The sequence below is a fragment of the Sander vitreus genome, chromosome 5, assembly GCF_031162955.1.
Source record: "Sander vitreus isolate 19-12246 chromosome 5, sanVit1, whole genome shotgun sequence".
Lineage (NCBI taxonomy): Eukaryota > Metazoa > Chordata > Actinopteri > Perciformes > Percidae > Sander > Sander vitreus.
This window is the reverse complement of record NC_135859.1, coordinates 24,987,354-25,008,997: the sequence shown is the minus strand read 5'-3', so window position 1 is coordinate 25,008,997 and position 21,644 is coordinate 24,987,354. Positions and strand designations below refer to the sequence as shown.

At 38.0% G+C, this 21,644-nt stretch overlaps 1 protein-coding gene across 1 annotated transcript; it reads right to left on the bottom strand.

Moving 5' to 3' along the window:
* Positions 1 to 750: 750 nt before the first annotated feature.
* Positions 751 to 13,795, bottom strand: mccc2 (methylcrotonyl-CoA carboxylase subunit 2). Its single transcript, XM_078251214.1, has 17 exons — positions 13,585 to 13,795; positions 12,142 to 12,208; positions 11,122 to 11,206; positions 10,788 to 10,889; positions 10,372 to 10,499; positions 9,846 to 9,958; positions 8,819 to 8,932; positions 8,448 to 8,512; positions 7,820 to 7,919; positions 7,624 to 7,719; positions 6,514 to 6,586; positions 6,322 to 6,398; positions 4,511 to 4,577; positions 3,912 to 4,068; positions 3,045 to 3,159; positions 1,418 to 1,503; positions 751 to 1,229 (listed from the first exon to the last, which is right to left on the bottom strand). The coding sequence occupies exons 1-17, from the start codon at positions 13,714 to 13,716 to the stop codon at positions 1,112 to 1,114; spliced, it is 1,695 nt and encodes a 564-aa protein (XP_078107340.1). The 5' UTR covers positions 13,717 to 13,795; the 3' UTR covers positions 751 to 1,111.
* Positions 13,796 to 21,644: the final 7,849 nt, after the last annotated feature.

Genomic DNA, 21,644 nt, shown 5'->3' with positions numbered 1-21,644 from the left:
TCCCTAAGGTGAGGCTCTCCACAGCCTCAGTGTACCAGCCAAACAATCATACACAGATGAGCATGAAGGGCTTCAAGTTGAGCATTTTAACCAGCTGGCTGACATTCAAATCTACTGCTGTACCTAATCCTTGGCCACTTAAAGTCCTATGGAGAAAGAACGTAACTTATTGCTAAAGTAAACTCAGATGGTCCATACCAATATGTGGACATACCAACTGTGTGCAGCATGTTCAGTTAAAGAGATAAATTGACAAAATGGAAAAGAGGGAGGAAAGGACAGGGTGGCCAGCTGGTAAAGTTAAGCACTCCTCCTCGGTGGCTCAGCTTCAGTACACAGTACCCTCTGCGAACTATAAGACTACATCCTATTGCCGCCTGCTATAACACAATATTTGCACAATTATTAACATGAAAAGCAAATAGACGGCTGGCTCAGAAGGAACAATAAACTAGCACCAACGGATAAGAGCTTAAGTGGGCATACAAAGATAATTGCACTGAGCTTAGACATCTTCAGCTTGGTTTTCCTCAAAACAGCTCCTGTCAATACCAGAACACCACTGTTATAACAAAGGCATTTATCTTGAAAAAGGTTGAGTGTGCTTCTACCAACCCTCTAGACTGTGGCCAGTCAGACATTTATAGCTAAACAGTGCCCCCTTATGAATGTTGTTTTTCTCTGATATTCCTATATCAGGTACTGCAGGTACTGAGTAGAAGTAATGGTCCTGAATAAAAAAATAGCAACTTGTATGTTTTCACATTTTTATAATTCATCATTTACAGTATTTAGTTTAAAAAAACCCAATCAAAGTATGAGGGAAAAGAGGATAAGAATACAGTGAAGTACAGTTTGCATTTACACTGGAAAAGTAACAGTTAAGGCACACCTTATTAGTGGAAATATCCCACAACAGCAGCACATCATCCAATCACGTCCCCACTGATCCCAAGTAGTGTGATTCTACATAAGTGATTCATCTTTTTTTTTTGTTTGTGTTGTTTATAATCTGGTGACACCTCACAAGTAAAACTACACAGACTAGTTTAAGTACTGCACATGTCCAACTCTAACAGCTAAGTCTTCACCTGTTCAAGCTAAATAAGCATTACATCCTGAACACTCCAAAACGTGTCTTCTTCGTTGGTGCATTCAGTGCTGCACTGAGGCTCAGTCCCAAAACCAGACGAGTATCAGCAGGATCAATAATCCCATCATCCCACAGTCTGTATAAAAAAAAAAAAAAGCACCACATTAGATTGCGCAATGCACCTCACTTATCCGATGCGTCTTGTAATACTTGTGCAGGTCTTTCATCAATTACTTTAATACAGAAATCAAGATGTTGCTTACTGTACATTCGGTGAATCAGTTTATCACACACACAGAATGATGTATCATGAGCAAAGCTCACCTAGCACTAGAGAAGTATGGACTGCCTTCCTCTTCAAACCGCTGCACTATTGGTTTCTTCATGGCGGCCTCCTGCTCTGCTGTGAACTGTGAATAAATTGTTAAAACAAAAAATAATTGGTGCTGTAGGTCTGCGAAACTCAACGGCAGGAAAAATGTTAACAGTCATGTACAGTATAGTCTTGCATTGCCAGACTTTCCTCCACAGCACTGCGGAGGAGGGTCTGGCTAGTCCACACAGCATTCCGGGACGGGAGAAAAACGTGCTCTGGTTTATTGCCATTTCTTTAAACCAATCACAATCGTCTTGGGCGGACTCAATGACGGTGCCACCGCAAAATAGCCTCGGGAAGGAACTTGTTTTGGTGGAACATGTGTACGTTCAGTTCAAGGTTGTATTAGTCGTGCAACAGAAAACTCAGATTGGACAGATAGTCTAGCTAGCTTGATAGACCCTGCAGAGATCTGAGGAGCAGTTAACAATAGTCCTCATAAACCATTTAGAATGCCAACACAAAGAAAGCCGAAGGTGACGGACATCCTGCTGAATTTCCAGCAGCAGCTGAACAATCCTGGAAATGAAACGTTGCCGATATAGACTACTGTATGTACAGTATAATCATCATGAAGTTTTGATGCATTACAGACTGTAACCGTTTTAGCTAGGTTGACTAAATAAACTAGCAACTGAGGTAACACTGTATGTAGGTTAGACACATTAATCTAACCCTGTGTCCCTGTCAGTCATTCAGTTGTCTCTTGTTATATGGCAAATATAGGTCACAAATTTTCATTTTTGAGCATTTTTAAAATCAAAATCCCTCGACTCATCTTGAACTATGGGTTGTATACATAAATGTATCCAATCAAATGTGATTTTGGGCGACGAGCTAAGCATGCCCATCCTATAAAGCTACTATGTATTAGCTTGTGGTTCATGGTAGCTAAAAGGGATCATGGGTCAATTCTGTGTGTTTGGATGTCAGTTGGCAAAGACCTTGAGCAAGACTGAGGTTGAATTTATTACTTTCCTCCTTGTCCACCGTCTCCTAATCTAAATACATGGGTGAGAGAGGTGTGGGCCAACACTGTCTTGCTGCTGTATTTGCCAAGCCAAGCCTTTGTTTTGTTTTTTTTGCATGTTACTGCTGGTTATATCTCCAAAAGTATAACTTGTTCTTTAGATTTTAACTGTGAATACAAGTAGAATAAAGATGGTAAAAAGAGAGACTACATTTCAATTTATAAATTAAAAAGGGAACTGATGATTAGTTTCCTTTTAAATGCCATATATTGTTAACCATCTTAAACATCACTGATGGAAACGCTTGCCATCAGGGCACTGATGTGACATGACATTCTGAAGCTATTAAAGCACTCTTAATACACCCATAACATCATACCTGACACAATTTAATTACAGCCACTTGATGACTGCACTATTCAGGATAAGTCATCACAGTAACACTTAAGGCTGATATAATTTGATCCTTCTATACAGCCTTGTTAAACCATTACTGCAAGAAAAGTATCTTCATATATGTTTACGTTTTTTGGCAGCAAATCCTCAAAAGCTAATTTAACCTTTCCAGTGAAGCATTGACTGGATGATTAATATGAATCTTTACCTCTTTTCCCTCACGTGCCCTCTGATCCTTGGTGATGGTGGCCAGGACAGTGGCTGCCTGTTCACCCCCCATTACAGAGATTCGGGAATTTGGCCACATGTACAGGAATCGAGGGCTGTGAGAAGAAAAAAAAGCAATTTTCAAATTTGTTTGTTATTTGCAGAGCCAGAATAGTCAGCTAAATCACAGACAAGCAACTAATAACAAAAAAAAACAGAAACCTGCGTTAATGAAGATCTCTTACTCTAGTAATAGTCTGATAGTCTGATGACAACTACAGCAAAACATCTTTTATGAGCGCTTCGGCCAGAAAAAGTACCACTTAGGGAATACTAAATAATTCACAAAAATCTAACCAAAATGTCTGCCACTAGCAAACATTCTCCAATATTCTAAATCATCTGTGCTTATTTAAATTTTACAAGATAATGCTTGCCATTTGTTTTCTAAATGTATCTAAATTGATAACATAAAAAGGAGAAAAAGCTAAGTGAGACACAGATGAGAAGAGTTTAATTTAATCCAATCAGACAATAGCTTGTGTCTATTTACAGAATATATGCAAATGTTACTACAGTATATTACAATGAAAGGTATGAGTGTGTATACAACACAACAACTATTTTACAGGTGTTGGGTGTCAAGAAGAGGCCACTTAAAAATAAAAATCTAAGTGCATCTGATGCATATTATTACACATATTGAACAGCACGCACAGTACATGTTGTACATTTAAATGATGCACTAACAATTCAGATGCAGCTAGTGATCTTCATATTTATGTAATACTGTAGGTCTTGGCCAGTCTTCTATTTTGTTCATTTGTAATGCTACCGGTGCTGTGGATTTTATTTTACATTAACTTACCTGTATGCTCTGCCGCACATGCCATAGTTTCCTGCACCATAGGAGCCGCCAATGATAACAGTAATCTTGGGTACATTTGCACAGGCAACTGCAGTTACCATCTTAGCTCCATCCTTGGCAATTCCTCCTGCTTCATACTCTCTACCCACCATGAAGCCTAAAATAAAGATGCAGAGGAGAGATTGCAAATACAAACTGGAATGACTTTGTGCGTTTTCATCTCAAGGGACAGGTGTGTTACAAATAAACAATCAATGGTAAACAGGTAAACTGAGAGCATACTGTGAAATAAAATGTACATCATGTCATATCTGATTATGTAAACTGTGATATTTTCACTTTGATCAAATATCATTTTGCAGTGTGCGACTACAAGCTTGTATTAAATACAGGGTTCATTAGGTGCCTAAGATCTAAATAAAACACTAACATATATAACTACTAACAAACATTTTGAGTTATTCAAGTACCTAAATCCTAATAAATACCCTTCGTTATTGTTTTCACTCTGAATTCAAGTGATGGAGTAATAGAAAGAGAAAATAAAAACTCAGATGTCAATAATCCCCAAACCTCAGATATTAAGAGTTTCCACTGACCTGTTATGTTTTGGAGAAAAATAAGTGGAATGTTTCGTTGGCAGCACAATTCGATGAAATGCGTTCCCTGAAAATGAATCAAAAATATTCAGTGTATCTAGTATATTCCCACTGCAACAGAAAAACAGCTTGAGGACAAAAACACAGACATGTATTATCATGACCTTTAAATAAAATGATGAGGATGATAATGATGCATTTTTCTTGGCAATATAACCTGCGCCAACAGAACAGAATATATATTTAAAGCACACAAGTGTACATACTGAACTGCCTGACGTACTAGTCTAGTGCCTGGGCTGTTGCTATACGCATTTACATATACTGTCTGAATCACATCTGGAGTTTGTGCTGACACAGGAAGCTGTCCTGAAGTGTGTGTCCTTTGAACATTTGGCCTCACCTTTATCATCATCATCATCATCATCTTCATCTGAGCCAAGATCAGAAATGTATCAACTTAGGAGAGAGGTCATCTGGCTTCACACTGGCTTTGTACTTAGACGTAGATTTTGCTTTGAATATGAAGGAGCTGAATGGCCTTCAGCCTTACCAGAAAAATACACTTAACAACAAAGAGCTACCAGGAGCTATTGAACAGCAAAACAAGCACAAAAGTGCACTGTGCAGAGACACCTAATTTCCATCTTATTTGTATTGGTGAATTACTCAGGTGTTTTCTTTATTGTGGCAGCTACCTCCGCTGGCTTTCTTTCAGTGAAGCATCCTGCCTTGCCTTGCAAAGTGTAAACAGAAGTTGGAGACAGCGTGAAAGACAGCTGCTTATAAGAAACTGTCAGTTGGTGAAAAATGATCCATCAGTTTGCTGCTCCTAAATGTGTGCACAACAACAGGAATCTAATCTTTTCTCTGTTACCTCTCCCTTTCACAAACACCTGGGGAAAAGCTTTTAACAATTTAACAGTTAGCATAACAGAAGCCCGGGCACATCTTAAGTGATGACAGCGTGTCTCAAAAATGCATCTCGAAATGCAGGTGCAGTATTGATTTTTCCTGGATATGCTCTCTGAGCACATCTGTTCCACATCTGTCTGTCTGTAGCACTGTGTCAGTCCCTTTCAACTGCAATTACACTGATGAGATAATGCTCATACTGTTATATTGAGACCTCACAGAAAAATGAGTCAAAGAAACCTTTTTTTTTTTTTTTTTTTCCAGGTCAAGCTTGTAATCTAATTCAAAAAGGTCTTTGAAAAATATATTAGTCTATAATCACAAATTCAGCTCCTCATCTTTCCAAAGCCTGTGTAAAGTTCAGCTGTTCACGGCAGACTGGCTTGCAAATTAAGCGAATTATATTAAATGAAAATTATGATTGTCCCTTGTTCATTGTTTCTAAATGCTATGTTATTACAATGCCATTCATCAGAGTACTCTTGAGATGGCCCAGACAAGTGCAATTTGAGTGCCTTATTGTACAAGAGAAACTCTGCGACTTGATCTTGAAAGGTCAGTACAAACCACCTACGAAGACTAAAGCTCCTTCAAGAGAGAAATTTTGCTAGTCAGTGTTGTAAGCAGCATACTCTGTGGAGAATACTATCTGAAGTGCTTCAGTATTAAGTTAAAGACCTTGACATTTAGAGAAACACATTGCAGGTACAATGCTAACTCCTTTGAAAATGTAACTTAATCAAGAGGCGTAGCTTGGTACACTTTTTACGTACACACGTTTATTTATAATATCATAGGATCGGAACTGTACCACGAGTAACGTTTTGAAAAATCCACATTTATTCTTTTGAAAACATTCACCATTAGCGTTTTCGGTTCAAAGGATATTTATTTACCTTTTTCGCAGACTCTGAAAACAAGACTCCGTTGTTGCCAATGATTCCGACAGGGTAACCAAATATTCTTGAAAATCCTGAACAGGTATATATTGAGAGTCAAATGTTAAGGTTGGTAGATTCCATTAAAAAAAAAAAAAAAAACATAATTCTCTGGGTTGTAGAAATAGAAAAGAATGTCATTTCATATACCTGTAACAAGTGTGTCTCCATAGAAAGCCTTGAACTCATCAAATTTACTGCCATCTACGATCCTGGCGATGACCTGCAATCAAATGTATAGAGAAGAGTTGTTAAAGTCAATAATGCTAAGTCAAATACAGGACCAGTGACAGAAAATGGATGAGACTTACATTACAAGTTTACAATGTTGCTTGTTTTAAACAACTCACATGTAATTACATGTTACAGGGTAAGACTGGTGATATTCTATATTTTTGTTATTGTCAACAAGTCCATTCAGTCCTATTGAAGATGTAACTTTTTCTTTTAAACCACAAATACTGTATATAGTTTCTTTTTTTTTAAAGGCTAAGTAATTTAATAAAACAGCTGGGCACTGTAGTTTTTAGCAACGTTACTCAAACAGGAGTGAGTGAGTGGTAAGGTGTATTTATGTGGGACTATTTTCAGCCATGGATATGGTGATAGTGAGTATTTACAACAGCATGATAGTGTATGTTCAATCAATTCAATAAACTACAATGCCCATGCTCATGGTAACGAAGGAACACGTTACCCAGCGCAACAGTGTTGCTCATTGATTTGTTTGCAATAGCTTTTGGACAAAAATGGAGCTCTATGGCACAGAGGAAGCTAAATCAGGGTTTGGCTACACAGATGACACTTGTTAGTAGGATCAATTCATTGTTGGTCTTGGTTGTTAGAAATTGGTAGACAAATTACATATAAAATCACCAGACTGATACTTTAAAAAAAAGAAACTCATACAATAAACAATTTTAATGTAAGTGATTTAAGGGTGCCCTGTGTTGAAAAGCCTATTACAGTTGACAAACTCCTGTAAAGAGGGAGCAGTCACTTGATCTTGTATCCTAAATGGACTATCAATACTGTTCTACACTACAGTAGTACAGTTTGACATCTCTAGAGTTAGCAGAAATTCTAGCTCCTGGGTCTACATCAAGAATCAAAGGCACAGGCTTTGAACCAAATGAGAACATCTGGCAAGCCCTGCCAGAGAGAGCAAAAAAACAAAGTGATTGATGATCATTTTAAGTACAGCCTTTAACTTATTTTTCTTGCCCCTTTGAGACAATGTATAGGAAACTGGACAAATACCTCTCGGACATCAAAGTTGCGTTTCAAATTACCCCCAACTATGCCATAGAGTTCATCTGCAGGGTAGAGAGGGGCTTCAGTAGGTTCTGTGGTGACCTGAAAAATATAACAGACTCCACTTTAACAGAAAGCACAGACAGCTTAACGTGCTAGACAATAAAAGGTAATTGTTAATGATTGTCATCATAGGACTGACCTCAATATTTTTTCTGTAGTTGAGGTTTCTCACTGTCTTTCTTGCTAAATGGAGTGCGTGGTTATCATCTAACGCATAGTGGTCTGTCACACCAGATTTTCTGTAAAATAAGCAACAAATCAATCACTGTGACATTACTACAGCACATAAATCATTACTTAAAAAAATGATAGCACTGGTAAGAGTGCGTGATGCGTTTCATTTAAATCTGTAAATGTGGACCACCGACATTTTCTGACTATTTTGTTGCGTCATAAAAATGAGTGAAAAAAAGATGAAATGAAAAGAGTAACGCTTGCACACTGACTCCATACCACAAATGTATTTAAATGAACATTTTGACGCAGCTGAGTCTTCTCATGTCAAAAACATTTTGACCTTTCCAATTGTCTTGCATCTACATGTGATCTGCGGACATTACACAATTCTCAATTCTTGTGGAGAACAACGTACTCTCTCTGTGTAAACCCAGCTTGTAAATGGCACCACCGGAAAATATTTGTACCACATTGTTTGTCCTGTTTTGTCAAGAATGTTGATCTATTTTAGGGTGCAGTCCCAGTATTCCTATGGACAACATCTTAATGATGTTTCAGTTGATGAACAACACATCTCTAAAATTGCATACTTGCAGTGAAGATCAGCACCACCAAGGTCCTCTGCAGAAACTTCTTCCCCAGTGGCAGCTTTGACCTGTAAATACAAACGCACAGAGACTTTCAAACAAACAAAAACAACTAACACAATATGAGTGAAGTAGTTTTCACCATGAAGTAGTGTCTGCTACCTGATCGCTATTTACTGTACAGCTTGAATGAAATTAATACAACAAAAAGTATATGCCATTAGTAAGTTATTTATTGTGCTGAATTGGTAAATTGTTGGTAAAACCTATTTATGGTATTTGAGGCACCAATCAACTAACAGGATTATCGGCCAACTTGATACTCCAACTTTCATCCTAGTCTTATATAATCTAACAACAAAAATATGTCCTACCAGTGGAGGGCCTCCAAGGAAAATGGTTCCTTGCTTCCGCACAATAATGCTCTCGTCTGCCATGGCAGGCACATAAGCTCCTCCAGCAGTACAGGAGCCCATCACAACAGCAATCTGAAAGAATCAAGAACAAGTCTAATACTAACAACAGGCATCCAAGATAGCCAAGCCACGAAAGCTCTGCTATGAAATGAATGGCTGATTTCTATGACAGTGTAATACAAGCTCAAGGACAACTTGGCTTCAAGTAAGTTTTTAGCTTCACACTTGATTGTACCAGTAGAAAGTCAGATTCAGTGTTTGATTTTATCCTTTTTTATGGCACTGTCCTTCTAGGCCCTTTTCAATAAAGAACTGAATTGTCAATGCGATTAACAACAATGTATTAGGCACTGGCAACTGGACTCGTAAATTTGTAATAGAGCAATCTAGTGGTAAATGTGGCAGGCAGTAATACTTAATAGGACTTGGGGAAAAAAACCTTAAGGAAACAAGAACAGATGCCACAGAAGGAAAAGCCTTGAATAATATATGATTTGAATCGTTTGGAGAGACAATATTAGCAAGAATTAATAGCCATTCAGTTTGTTGAAGTTGTAAGAACATATTTAGCTATGTTTATAACCCCTGGGTCTTCTGGAGAGATGTGAGGGCAACACCTGGCTGCTCTACAGCACCCATCACATTTATCAGCTCTCACACAAACTGACTTATTTTTGTTTTGTTTTGTTTTTAAACACAAGGATGTCTATTCTTCAACAGTCAATAACCAGATGAATCCGTTTCCTCTTTGATATAATTTTTCAGACAACCCTGTACGCTCCTAAGAACTGATCCATGTATTAACGTGAAGTTATTTCAAATAAAACAAATGTACTATCCAAGATAACAACAATAGGCTACAGTAAAAGATGGTGACCAAAGGTGGACAACAAACTATGAAGTCATGGTAAAGTCTCAGCTGCTCCAAGTGTTTTATATGATACATTTGTGAAATAAAATGTTATCAACCAAACATAAGCATCACCTGTGCTATTCCCTCTGAAGATAGCCTGGCCTGGTTGTAAAAAATACGTCCAAAGTGATCTCTGTCTGGAAAGACGTCAGCCTGCCTGGGAAGATTGGCCCCTCCCGAATCCACTAAAGGAGTAAAGAACATCAGAATAGTTAGTGAACTCAGCGATTATTATTCAAATCTGGCCTCTGGCTATATTACAGACACTCAGTCTTCCTTATATGAGAAAGCCTAAATAGCCTTAAAGAGGGACTTCTGGGATGTCCCAAGTCTACACGGACACAGGGCCCTTTGACTTTGGAACAACTGCAGAGGAGACCAGGCTGATCAAGTTACTGAATAAATCACAGTAGAAATACAACTTCTAGTATGCTCATTTTATAAAGTTACTGATATACAATATTTCAGTTTTTCTCCAGAATGACTTTCATATTTATATGTTCGAATTCTGCTAGTGAACGTATATTTCCCCCCTCTGCCATTTTGTAAATAAAGGTTTGTTGATTTACCAAACTCTTTTGAATATAGAAAAACTCACCCAAATAAATGCATGGCAAGTGGTTCTGCTGAGCTATTTCCTGTGCCCGAAGGTGTTTCTTCACTGTAATTGGAAAGTATGTTCCGCCTTTGACAGTGGCATCATTTGCAACAATAACACATTCCACCCTATGAGAAATAAAAAAAACAAAAAAAAACAACAACATTGAAATCTGTGGTGCACCTGAAGTACTCAAGGGAAATCTCATTTTGGAAATTAACCAAAAAGCTAATTACAAGTGACAAAGATTAAATTAACACCCCATGTAATTATCAGAGACTTTACAATTTGAATATTCTGCATCTAGTGAAGGATGTTTAATCTGCATTTAAAAAAGGCACAGACAGTGGCTTAAAATCCTATTTTATTTTGTAGTCCGTTTTTAGCAGAAATATCTGCTTATTCATGGTGCTTACCCTGAAACCCGCCCAATCCCAGTAAGGATACCGCCTGCAGGGACTTCCTCTTTTCCATACAATTCATATGCTGCAAACTGAGAGAATTCCAAAAAAGGGGTCCTGCAAGAAAACCAAATTAAAAAGAAACATGTCATACATGCTTGCAATTTAAAATAACAATTTTACACTTGAGATGTAGGGAAGTGTGTACAGCATCAGACATTAGAACTACTGGGGTCTTGGTTTGTGTAATGACATCAAACCTGAGCACTACAAATCTTTTGCATCTGGTCTACTGGGTATGAGTCAGCAATCAATTTTGAGTCAAAGATGGAAGTAGATGATACTATACCCTGGATCCAGCAGTCTGTCTATACGCTCCCTAGGCAGGAGTTTCCCACGAGAAGTATGAAGTCTTCTGGCTTTTTCTCCCCCACCTGGATTAAGAAAAAAATAAACAGAATGTTAACAAACAAGTTGGCAACACTTTGGATAGTCCAGTGTTGATTTAGTTTAACTTAGTTTAGTTGTTGATTTATTTAAGTGTGGATCCTAGTCTCGCTTTGCCAGACCTTCCTCCACAGCGCTGTGGAGGAGGGTCTGGCTAGTCCACACAGCATTCCGGGATGGGAGAAAAATGTGCTCTGTTGATTGGCATTTCTTTAAACCAATCACCATCATTGGCATTTCTATAACCAATCACAATCGTCATAGGCGGCGCTAAGCTCCGCACAGATCCACTGCAAAATAGCCTCGGGAAGGAACTTGTTTTGGTGGAACGTGTATGTTCAAAAGTTGTTGTAGTCGTGCGAGAGAAAACTCAGATTGGACAGATAGTCTAGCTAGCTGTCTCAATTTACCATGCAGAAATCTGAGGAGCAGTTGACCACAGTCCTCATAAATCCACCAGAGTTTAAAATTCCAACCCAAAGAAAGCGGAAGCAAACGGACATCGGCAAACAGACACGCATCTGGCGGAATTTCCTGCGGCACCGGAGCAATCCAGGAAGTGGAACGTCGTGAATATAGACTATGTAGATCCTAACCCAAACCACAAACCTATATACACCCTACACATTAAAACAGTTATAGTTATACACAGTATTCTACTCAAAGTTAGAGGAGTACTAGCACTGAAATATTGACTGTAAATAAAAGTGTGACTGGCAATGTTTGCAAACAGTGTGAGAGCTTAGAGTTGTTATCCCTTTTATAGGGATTTTTATTAGAACAGATAAGGGTAAGTAAAGGTGTTTTGTCAAAACTTTCATCACCCAGATGGCCTGAACTTGGAAACTAACTCACTGGAATGAAAACACAGTGATGAATTTAAGTTTGGCAAAGTGTGTATCCGTCATGTGCTCACACCTACCCAATTTAACCTTCTCTGTCCGGCTTTTCAGTTCATCAACAAGCACTTGCATTCGCTCATAATTCTCCTGAAAAACAAGAAGAGTATATAGACATTAGTTTAGTTTGTCATGTTGTAGGATTTCTACAGATTGTGGCAGACATAGCACCTAATGACTGTTAACTGAGAACACCCTTTAGCTTGCAATAACACCCAATCATCGTATAAGTGGACGAACGTCATGACATTTCCCAATTAGAAAAGAAGACAAGTAATGATTATGGCACTAATTACATTGTTAAAGTCAGCTCTTAGATCATCTGCAATAGCGAAGTTTACTACCATTAAAACTGTATTTGTCAAGAGGAAATGAAAAATGTCAAGAACATAGCTGTATTAACACTGATTTAATGTGGGACACGATAAAAAAATAGACATGTTTACATTGGTATTAGCTGGAAATATAAAGAAAATGTGTGTGTGGTGCCATCAAGTGACATCTTTTGGTGTTGCATCAGTAAAGATGAATTGGTTGTTGGTTACTGGATGTGGACACTATGTACCAGTAATTACACTAATGCGTCTTATGATTAGAATTAGTCAATTATAACTTCAACACTCTTAAACATTAAAACCTACAAACATTTATTTTTAAAGTAAATCCTATTTGGCTTTTCTCCTACCTTGGCCTGATACGTTTCTGTATTTGTTATATTATGTTTAAGTGCTAAGTAATGCTGGTGCCTATTGTAACTGGTCAGTTTTAGAGGTTACAGTTGAACAACAAATGTTTATGGTAGATTTTGCACGTTGATGCATTTCATGTTTTGTAACTCATCAGTTATACTGTATATACCCTGAGCCAGAGGTTCTTAACTCTGGTCACTGAGTACCACAGCTCTGCTGGTTGCCACTCTAGCAATCAACACCTCCACCTGGGATGCACTGTATACAATCCCAGGTATGAACAGTTTCAACTGGGAAAATGATGATTACTTGAGAGCCACAAAATGGGGCTAGGACGCATACAAGAAAATTACAATTTCACTCCAGTAAACCGAGCAGGACTATTCTACTCGACCAGGACTGAGTTTCACTTACGAACCTGTCATGACACGTGGAGCTGAAGGCTGATTTTAACTGTTTAAAGGCTTGAAGAATGGTGTAGAAATAGTAGAAATGCAGCTGTCAGGTAAACGTATGATGATGATGCTTAACATTAGACCTTGGCTGACATAAAAATGACAGCTCAAGGTGTTGAAGTTGACCTCTTGTATCCAGTAAACTAGCTAGAATTAGCCTCTGCGTGATTTAGGAACTGAATAAACTCCATTCTTTATGCTTGACAACATTAGCTGACATAAACGTGGTTTTCAATCTGTCTGTCAGTTGTGTAGTTAAACAGTTAGCTAACGTTGACATTAGCAGTGAGTAATAGCTGACGTTAGCAACAGGCTAACCTACCTGAAATTCAGAAGACTGTTTATCCGGCTGAGACCCGAGTCGAGCTACTTTGTCGCCGTAGTAAGACCGTGTGCAAGCCAAAGGTATACTCCTGCAGCGAAGCAACCACGGTCTGACCGTCTGTAGAAGCATTTTGATGCTCACGTCTATCTAAACGTGCAATGTTTAACCTAGCAGTTAAATCTTCTTCTGTGGTTAGGGTTAGTAGGAGTAAAGCTCCATATCGCCACCTGCTGCTATGCAAACTGTCGACATGTGTTTTATATACAGTTTACAGTATGTGCTCAACATATGCTACTCTTTTATCAGTAATCTTCAATGTAAATCTTTGACATAATAATCTTAACTCAAGGTGCATTTACAAGCTTTTTCTGTAGCTTTCAACTGCATCCTATGAATTAGGTAGTAACGTATGGCTGAAAGTTCCAAAAAAGCTTGTATGTGGACATTGAATTAAGATTTTTAATTAATTCATTTGATTTTTTCCACACACTATTCCCATAGTCAACAATAAGACTTAGTTCTTATGTAGTCTACATCTTCCGTGTAGTGTACATCCTCCATGCCCTGTTCAAAAAATGTAAAAAAAATAAAAAATAAAAATGAATTCATCTATGCAAAATGTGGTTTCTCACATTAGCAATTCATCAATTATAACTCCAATGATCAATTAAAACGTGAGGTTTTAAAGCATTAAAACTGAAAATTGCAGTGTTTTATGATTCAAATTAAGCTTCAAACCAAGATGCCAAGTGAGAGAAAAAGAGATTAGACAGATCCATACTGCCATCATGTGGATTTTACAAGCATTAAACCCCCCAAATCAGTGCATAGTTTGTGTGTGTGTGTGTGTGTGTGTGTGTGTGTGTGTGTGTGTGTGTGTGTGTGTGTGTGTGTGTGTGTGTGTGTGAGCTATCTATATATATATATATAAAAATACACATACACATTCTTTGCCTTGGCAACACCACATCTCTATATATATATATAAATACACATTCTTTGCCTTGGCAACACCACATCTCCACAAAAAAAAATCTAGAAAATGAAAAAAAAATCTTGATATCTTGATTTGAAAGCAGAGGAATTCATCTAAGTTTCTTTTTTTTTACCCATCTTAGATGAAAGCTTTGGGCATCAGTATGAAGCCATACATTTAAAAAAAACATGTGTCTCAAAAAGTCTAAAGAACATTTCTATTGGACTGTAACATGATACTGAAACGGGTGCAGAGAAAAGGCCTTGTCTCGTTTAGAAATGGTGACTAAAGGTGGTTTTAAGTGGGAATCAGTGTTAGCCTAAAAGCTTAAAAAAAATAACATCTCTTCTGACCCAAGTGCTTTATTCGAGCTAGAGTACATTTGGCAGAGTACAGGCTGAAGAGCATTCAAACCAAGAGCTTTTAGTTCATTTAGTTTTAAGAGGCCTTTCTCCTCCAACGCTTCCACCTATTCTGTCGGCATGCATAGAAATGTTGATGACCTCCACTCAAATGGCTGCTCCTGTTTTCTTAGGAAATATACAATCCTCCACTCTCTGTGCGAACTTAAACCCTCTCACTCATCCAGCTCTCTCTACTTTGCCGTGAGCCTTGAACCCTTCTCACTGCCGCAGTGGTGAAGTGACAGAATAGATGTAGAGGCATGAAAAGCCTCTTAAAAGTTTAAAAAAATATATATATATATTAACAAATAACATATTTTGTCGACTGGAAATGGAGTGAAGGAAACGTACACATGGGGTGGATGAAAAAGAAAGGAAGAACAGGGTCATTTGCTCATTAAATTAGTTGACAATCCAAATGGTCAAGCCACTAGGTCACTTTAAAACATTATGCCAGCATGTACTAATTGTTGTTTTTATTATAGTATTTTATTAGTCAATTTTGTACAGCATACAGACATGTCAAAGCTTCCTTGATTTGCAGCTAGAACTGATACATATTCCACTGCACAGGTTATCGTCGCTCATGTCTTGAGTAAGGGCGGGTATTAAACCTAAATACCTTTTTGGTACTGACTGAAATGTGTTCGTTGCACTGTGTATTAATACATTGAAAGGTGGTGCTTGACTGTTTGGTCACATTTGTAATTATTTTCTTTTGTTTTTTATCATATTTTAGGAAGTGTTTTGATTTAAGAGCAGTACCTTTAGTGCTGGTTATGTTTAGACAAGCAGCACTACAGAACTGGAAGAATTTTAAACAATGTCCAGTCTAAGTCTTACAGTAAGATTAATTCAATTTAAAGGGACACTTCATCAGTTTTACATATGAAGGTCAGTTTACTCATCATGGAGCGTAGCTACAACTCTGGAGGGAGCTTTCTAAAGTCTGGGGAATAACCCTGACAATGTCATCAGAGTTAACTGCTCAAGCATGTGTTATAAACAGGGGGTGTGGAGTCTGAAAGACATGGGCAAGAAGGAAGGGTCTAATGAATGACGCTACCTACTTGCATTATGGGAAATGTGGGATCCGGCTTTGCTTGGAGCTTGACACATACTAATTTAAAGTCAGGAAATCTCAGTCTCTTGCAAGTACCCCAAATGTATGGGAGTACAATATAAAATCAATAAAGTACACCTTTAACCCCATTTCAAATGAATAAATCAAGAGGCAATGTGCACATTTTACTGTACGGACTTATTACATTTATTTAATAAAACCTGCCTTAATTGCTGTTTGGTTTGAACTGTGCACAGAAAAGCTGCTTCTTCCCTCTCCCCCATACTACACACACACACACACACACACACACACACACACACATAGGCCTACATACACAGCGACTGATTCCTCCCCTGTATTTATACAAGCTGAGCTGAAATCTCTCATCCTTCCCTTTGTGAAAAGGGATAATGATGCTCATTTTTACAGCTCAAAGAAGTCATTAATGTGTGACCAGGCAATAAATGTAGGATATCAAAGCTCCGCAGAGTGTGCCCCCCTCCTGCCCACTAACGGGCACAACCTCTTAAAGACGGTGGGGACATGAATGAATCATTAGTCCACCCTGTAATAGGGCAGGAAATTGTAAGCAGCATCAGTTGTTGTGAGAAATGTCCCTTTGAATCACTCAAAAGTATAAAGCTCCTTACAAACATTTCATCTCATTACAGGATCACCACCAGATAAGCTGATGGATGTGCGCCCTCGTACGTACCATGATCCAATCTCTTTCACAGTTATGATAAGATGGGCAAGGTGAGAAACGGGAGGAGATATTAATTCATAAGTCAGATATGACAAGGATAGATTTGTGTGAGTTTGAATGCAATACAAGACCGTAAAAGAGAATACTATGAGCCTTACAGCTGTTATATAATCCCATTAAAAATACACCAAAGTGCATCCTGGACACAGCATGAACTGTCCCTGCACCAAAGAAACACATTTCTATTCACAGGAATTTCCTTTCATACTGTAGGTCTAATCCTCCCACTGTAGTAAGACACATTTTTGCAGCACTGGGAGCATCATTTTTATTTATTTTATATTTTTGGTCGGGACAGGGACTGACAGAAATAAGCTTTCATCCTGGTGTTCCACTAATGTGACACGGTGGGCAGAAATGCCAGCACTGTGACAAACTTTCTTTTCTAATGCCATGCTATAAAATGCCACGCTGAGCTATTGTCTTGCAGGTTAGTTGTTAGTGTTTTTCCTGCACACCTCGATGTGTGAAAAATCCTGTTGGTGCATATTAGCCATATGTTTCTACTGTCTGAAAGCAGATTTTCTCCAATCCTGAGTTATAAAGTAAGGTCTTGTACCTGGCCAAAGTTATTAAGTTGCCCGCAGTGTACTAAAGGAGTATAAAAGCCACCAAAGTGAAAAAAATTCCTAGCATTTCCCAGTCCCTTTGTCCCTTTTGCGCAAAATGGGTTTTCTAAGGGAATAAAAGACTAAAGATACACAGCAGTATATCCACCGCTTTCTCCTGGGATTTTACAGCATGTATCCCATCAAAAGAATGACCAATGATTATAAGTTCAGCTGAGGTTCTATGATCAAAGCACAGCAGCTACTGGAAAGAAATAGTGTTGTTCACTAACGTCCCCAATCCTGTTAAACAGGTGAGGTTAGGTTAAAAAAATCTCCTAACAACCACGACTCGTACTGTGCCAAAAGAAAGAGCTTTTTTTTAGTAGTTTAATCTGTCAAGAGCCAAGAAAGGGCAAGAAGGCTCTGTTGATGTAGTGATTGGTTTTGATTGAGCACTAACTGGTGATAAAATAGCATCTGATATGTTTTATGTTGGATGCTGCTGTAATTTGTGCTTTACTGATTTTACTGATTAGCTCTCACTAAAATCAGCTGCTGCATTGGGTGTTTGGATGGCATTTTGCAGACTCTTCGGTTTAAATGGCATTATTCTGTGGTGTTTTTGCACATTTGTATATAAAGTTTTGCAGTGAGCTGCAAAGGAGAGCTTTGTGTCTTGTTTTTAGCTATGCTAGCTCTGGCTTTAGGGATGGCAATATCTATCTGGCCGTTGGTTGGTCCACCACTTTGGTCCAGACTGAAATATCTCAACAACTGATGGATCGGCATGACATTTTGTACAGACATTAGTGATTCCCAGAGGAAGAAGCCTGCTGACTTTGGTGATCCCCTGACTTTTCCTCAAGCGCCACCATCAGGTTGACGTTAGGGTTAGGGTTAGTTAGTTAAATGAAATGTTTAAACAACTACTGAATGAATTGCCATATAACGTGATTCAGGCATTCACGTTTCCCTCGGGATGATTTGTAATACATTTGGTGATCCCTTAACTTGCCATACAGCACCATCATCAGGTTAAATGTTTTATTCTGTCCAATACTTTGGTTTATGACAGAATACCTTCAAAACCTATAACATTCCCATGAGCCTCAGCTGTACTTTGTGTTTAGTGCTAATTCTCAAATGTTAGCACGCTAACACGCTACACTAGATAGTGACCATGTTAAATCTGCCAAATGGTAGCATCTGTGCATAAGTACAGTCTCACAGCGCTGCTACATGGCTGTAGTGTAGACTCTTGTTCAATGCTTTTGTACTGATCTGTGTTCTAAAGGAGAGCTTGACATACTTTGTTTTAAAGTGCAGTAAATATTCACTCCGTTGCATCTATAATCCTCTTCAGGAGACTCCAAAGTGTGCTGTCAGTGCTCTAAAAGTGAATTCATTAAGAGTGATTCTCACAGTGCTCTGAAGTTGGTCGACTATTGTAATGTTATGTAAAGTGGCACTTTGCAAACATTATGGAAGCAGACAGCAGTGGTCACAAACATACATACTTTTAACATCCAAGTGTGCAGAACTAAATTCTATCTTTGCAGCTTAATGAGCCAAATCTACCAACAATTTGATGCAACACATAAACACTAAAGTCATCTAGCTATTGTTTGTTTAATCCATCTTCTATGTCTGTCAGGAAAGTGGGCAATTTGCAAGTGCTCTTGATATAACATGTTAAAGTAGGGTTGGCTCATTCCCACACTGCATCCCCACCTTTCCTCCTTCTCTCCCACTTTTGGTTGTTTGAAGTGCCGGTTGGAGAGCTGTAACAGGAGTATCATTTACTGTAATGCTGGAGCGCCCTCCTCCACAGCCCTCACTTAGATCACTTAATCCACTTCAACAGTCCAGCACTGTGCTCTGCCTGAACACAGCACGTTCACAATAGGAGGTTAGACAGAGACATGCGTTGACCTGTCAGCTTGCATTAAAATGCCACACTAAAATACCTGAAACCTCTGTTTTGTAGCTCACTTAATATGAATGTGGAGTATGCCTCTAACACAGCTACCAGTCAAAATCCATAGCTCTGTTAGCAAAGTTTTGTCACATTACTATAAAGAGGACATTGTAGATTAATAGTGATAATTAATGTGATATTAGTTTTGTACATTTCCAGTACTGGTACTACTGTCTGTATTTAATAGTTTTTTTTAAATACAGGTTTGTTTGTAGTGAAAAAAATGTTTTAAACTGCCAGTCAAGGCATTGGAATTAACTCAATAGCATCAGCAGATATAACATGGATACTTAATATTGAAGCATCTGCTTTCTGCTCAAGTGTAGAGACGATTCAGAGGCAAGTTCTTGTTCTGGTTGTTTGGACATGAGACAGTGCTGCAAGTTTATTTCACGGGCAGAAAGCCATAACCTTTGATGCCAAATTAAATGTCTGCTGTGGCTGACAGCAGGCTGTATATCCAGTGTAATTGTGTGGTAGTAGGATTAGATTGTCAAGGAAACTGTTAGAATATTAATGCCCTGGGCATGCACAGAAGAGGCCGGTTGTTAATGAGTCCATTAACAAGTTGCCATACACAAATGTGTGAAGGAATGAAATTGGTAGAGACCAGTGGAGAAGTCAAGTATTGTGTCATAAACATATAATACCTTTTTGCAGGGGGTTAGGAATCTGCTGTCACTGAGTGTAGGTTAACCCGTGTCATAAGTCCATCACACCCCCCAATCCTTTTTCATATATTCATATCATCGTAATACTATGAATACTCTTTGAAGATACAGAAAACCCTTCTTTTCTACACACCATAACACCACGAGGGAAAACAAGGTCATTTACTTCAGCTGGGCCACTAGAGGAGTCAAACTAAATGTTTGTCAGTTGAACCAACATGGGGCACAAGCTACCTGTCCCACATAAATGCAGATATACTCAGTGGTGGAAGGTAACTAAGTACATTTACTCAAGTACAATTAAGTACAATTTTCAGGTACATATACTTTACTTAAGCAATTCATTTTCTATTTCCACTCACTACATTTCACTTTTTACTCCACTTTAATTAATAACTGAAGTTACTAGTAACTTTATAGATTCTGATTAATAATACAAAATATAATTAACAAATAAATTATGATATATTATTATATTTTTTTTACCAGCTGCAACATTAAAGTGATGGTAACACATTAATGCATTAATAATTATAATCCAATATCAAAATATATGATACTGATATACGGATCTGCATAATCAGTCATTTGACTTTTGGTATATTTGGATGGTAATACGTTTGTACTTCAACAAAAGTTTAGAATTTTGAATGAGTATTTTACACTGTGGTATTGCTATTTTACGTTAGTAAAATACTGTTCTTAAACATTTGGAATCATTGTTGCAGAACTTCTCAGAAAGTATCAGACAAAAACTCCACACAATAATTTAATAAAATCAACCACAGACTAGAAAAAAAGAAAGCAAAGGCATTTTGTATTGAAGAGGAAAGAAACAACTCAATTAACAACAGGAAGTTTCTTTCCACTGTAAGCTTGAATTAATACATGTTTACAGTAAATGTATAACACATGAGTTCAGTCAAGCTATATGTTCTACACATTATTGTACGTACGTAACATCATTTCTGTATCAGGTCATGTTAGCCAGCTAACTTGTAGCAATCAGATGACACGATTAACATTGAGGTTTGACTTTTGACAAACCCTATTTTCCTATTATCAATGGGGACATAGGCCGCACAGTAGCTATTTAGTACAGAAGGTACAGATTTTATGATTTATTCAAAAGCAGAAAACGCAGCTGAGAAGTCAAAGACAGCAAGGTGAACGAATTGTCACTTTAATTTGAAAGCGTATAGCTGACTGCAGCAAACAGAGGTGTTTCAGATTTAGAAAGAAAGCACAGAATAAGGCAAACACTGTGAAAAACAAACACAGTACAGTGTCACTGTGTGTGTCTGTCAAAGAAATTACAAAACTATCAGTCATAACAGTGTAATATCTTACATAGGGTCCCTCCTGTATCAAACTCATTAGACTTTGTCTCAGTGGCTTTGCTGCAAAATGTCCCTTTACATTCACACCAGTGCAGTTATTATCAGTAGTTTCTTCAACTCAAATTGATTATGTCTGTGTCACAGCCACAAAAATATCGTAAAGACATTTTAAAAAGAAATGTCAATCTTTAAATAGCTTTCTCATTGGCATTTAACTCGAGAAGGGCGTGCTCAGAAACCTAGAGAAGATTTAAGACTTGCATGAGTGTCCCAGGCTCACACATACTGATCTTTTTTCTGATTTT

Coding starts and splice junctions, on each gene's coding strand:
- mccc2 (XM_078251214.1), bottom strand. CDS start 13,716: ATGCTTCTACAGACGGTCAGACCGTGGTTGCTTCGCTGCAGGAGTATA. Junction 12,209..13,584: donor AACAGTCTTCTGAATTTCAG/GTAGGTTAGCCT, acceptor CTTGTTTTTCAG/GAGAATTATGAGCGAATGCA. Junction 11,207..12,141: donor GACAGAGAAGGTTAAATTGG/GTAGGTGTGAGC, acceptor TTCTTAATCCAG/GTGGGGGAGAAAAAGCCAGA.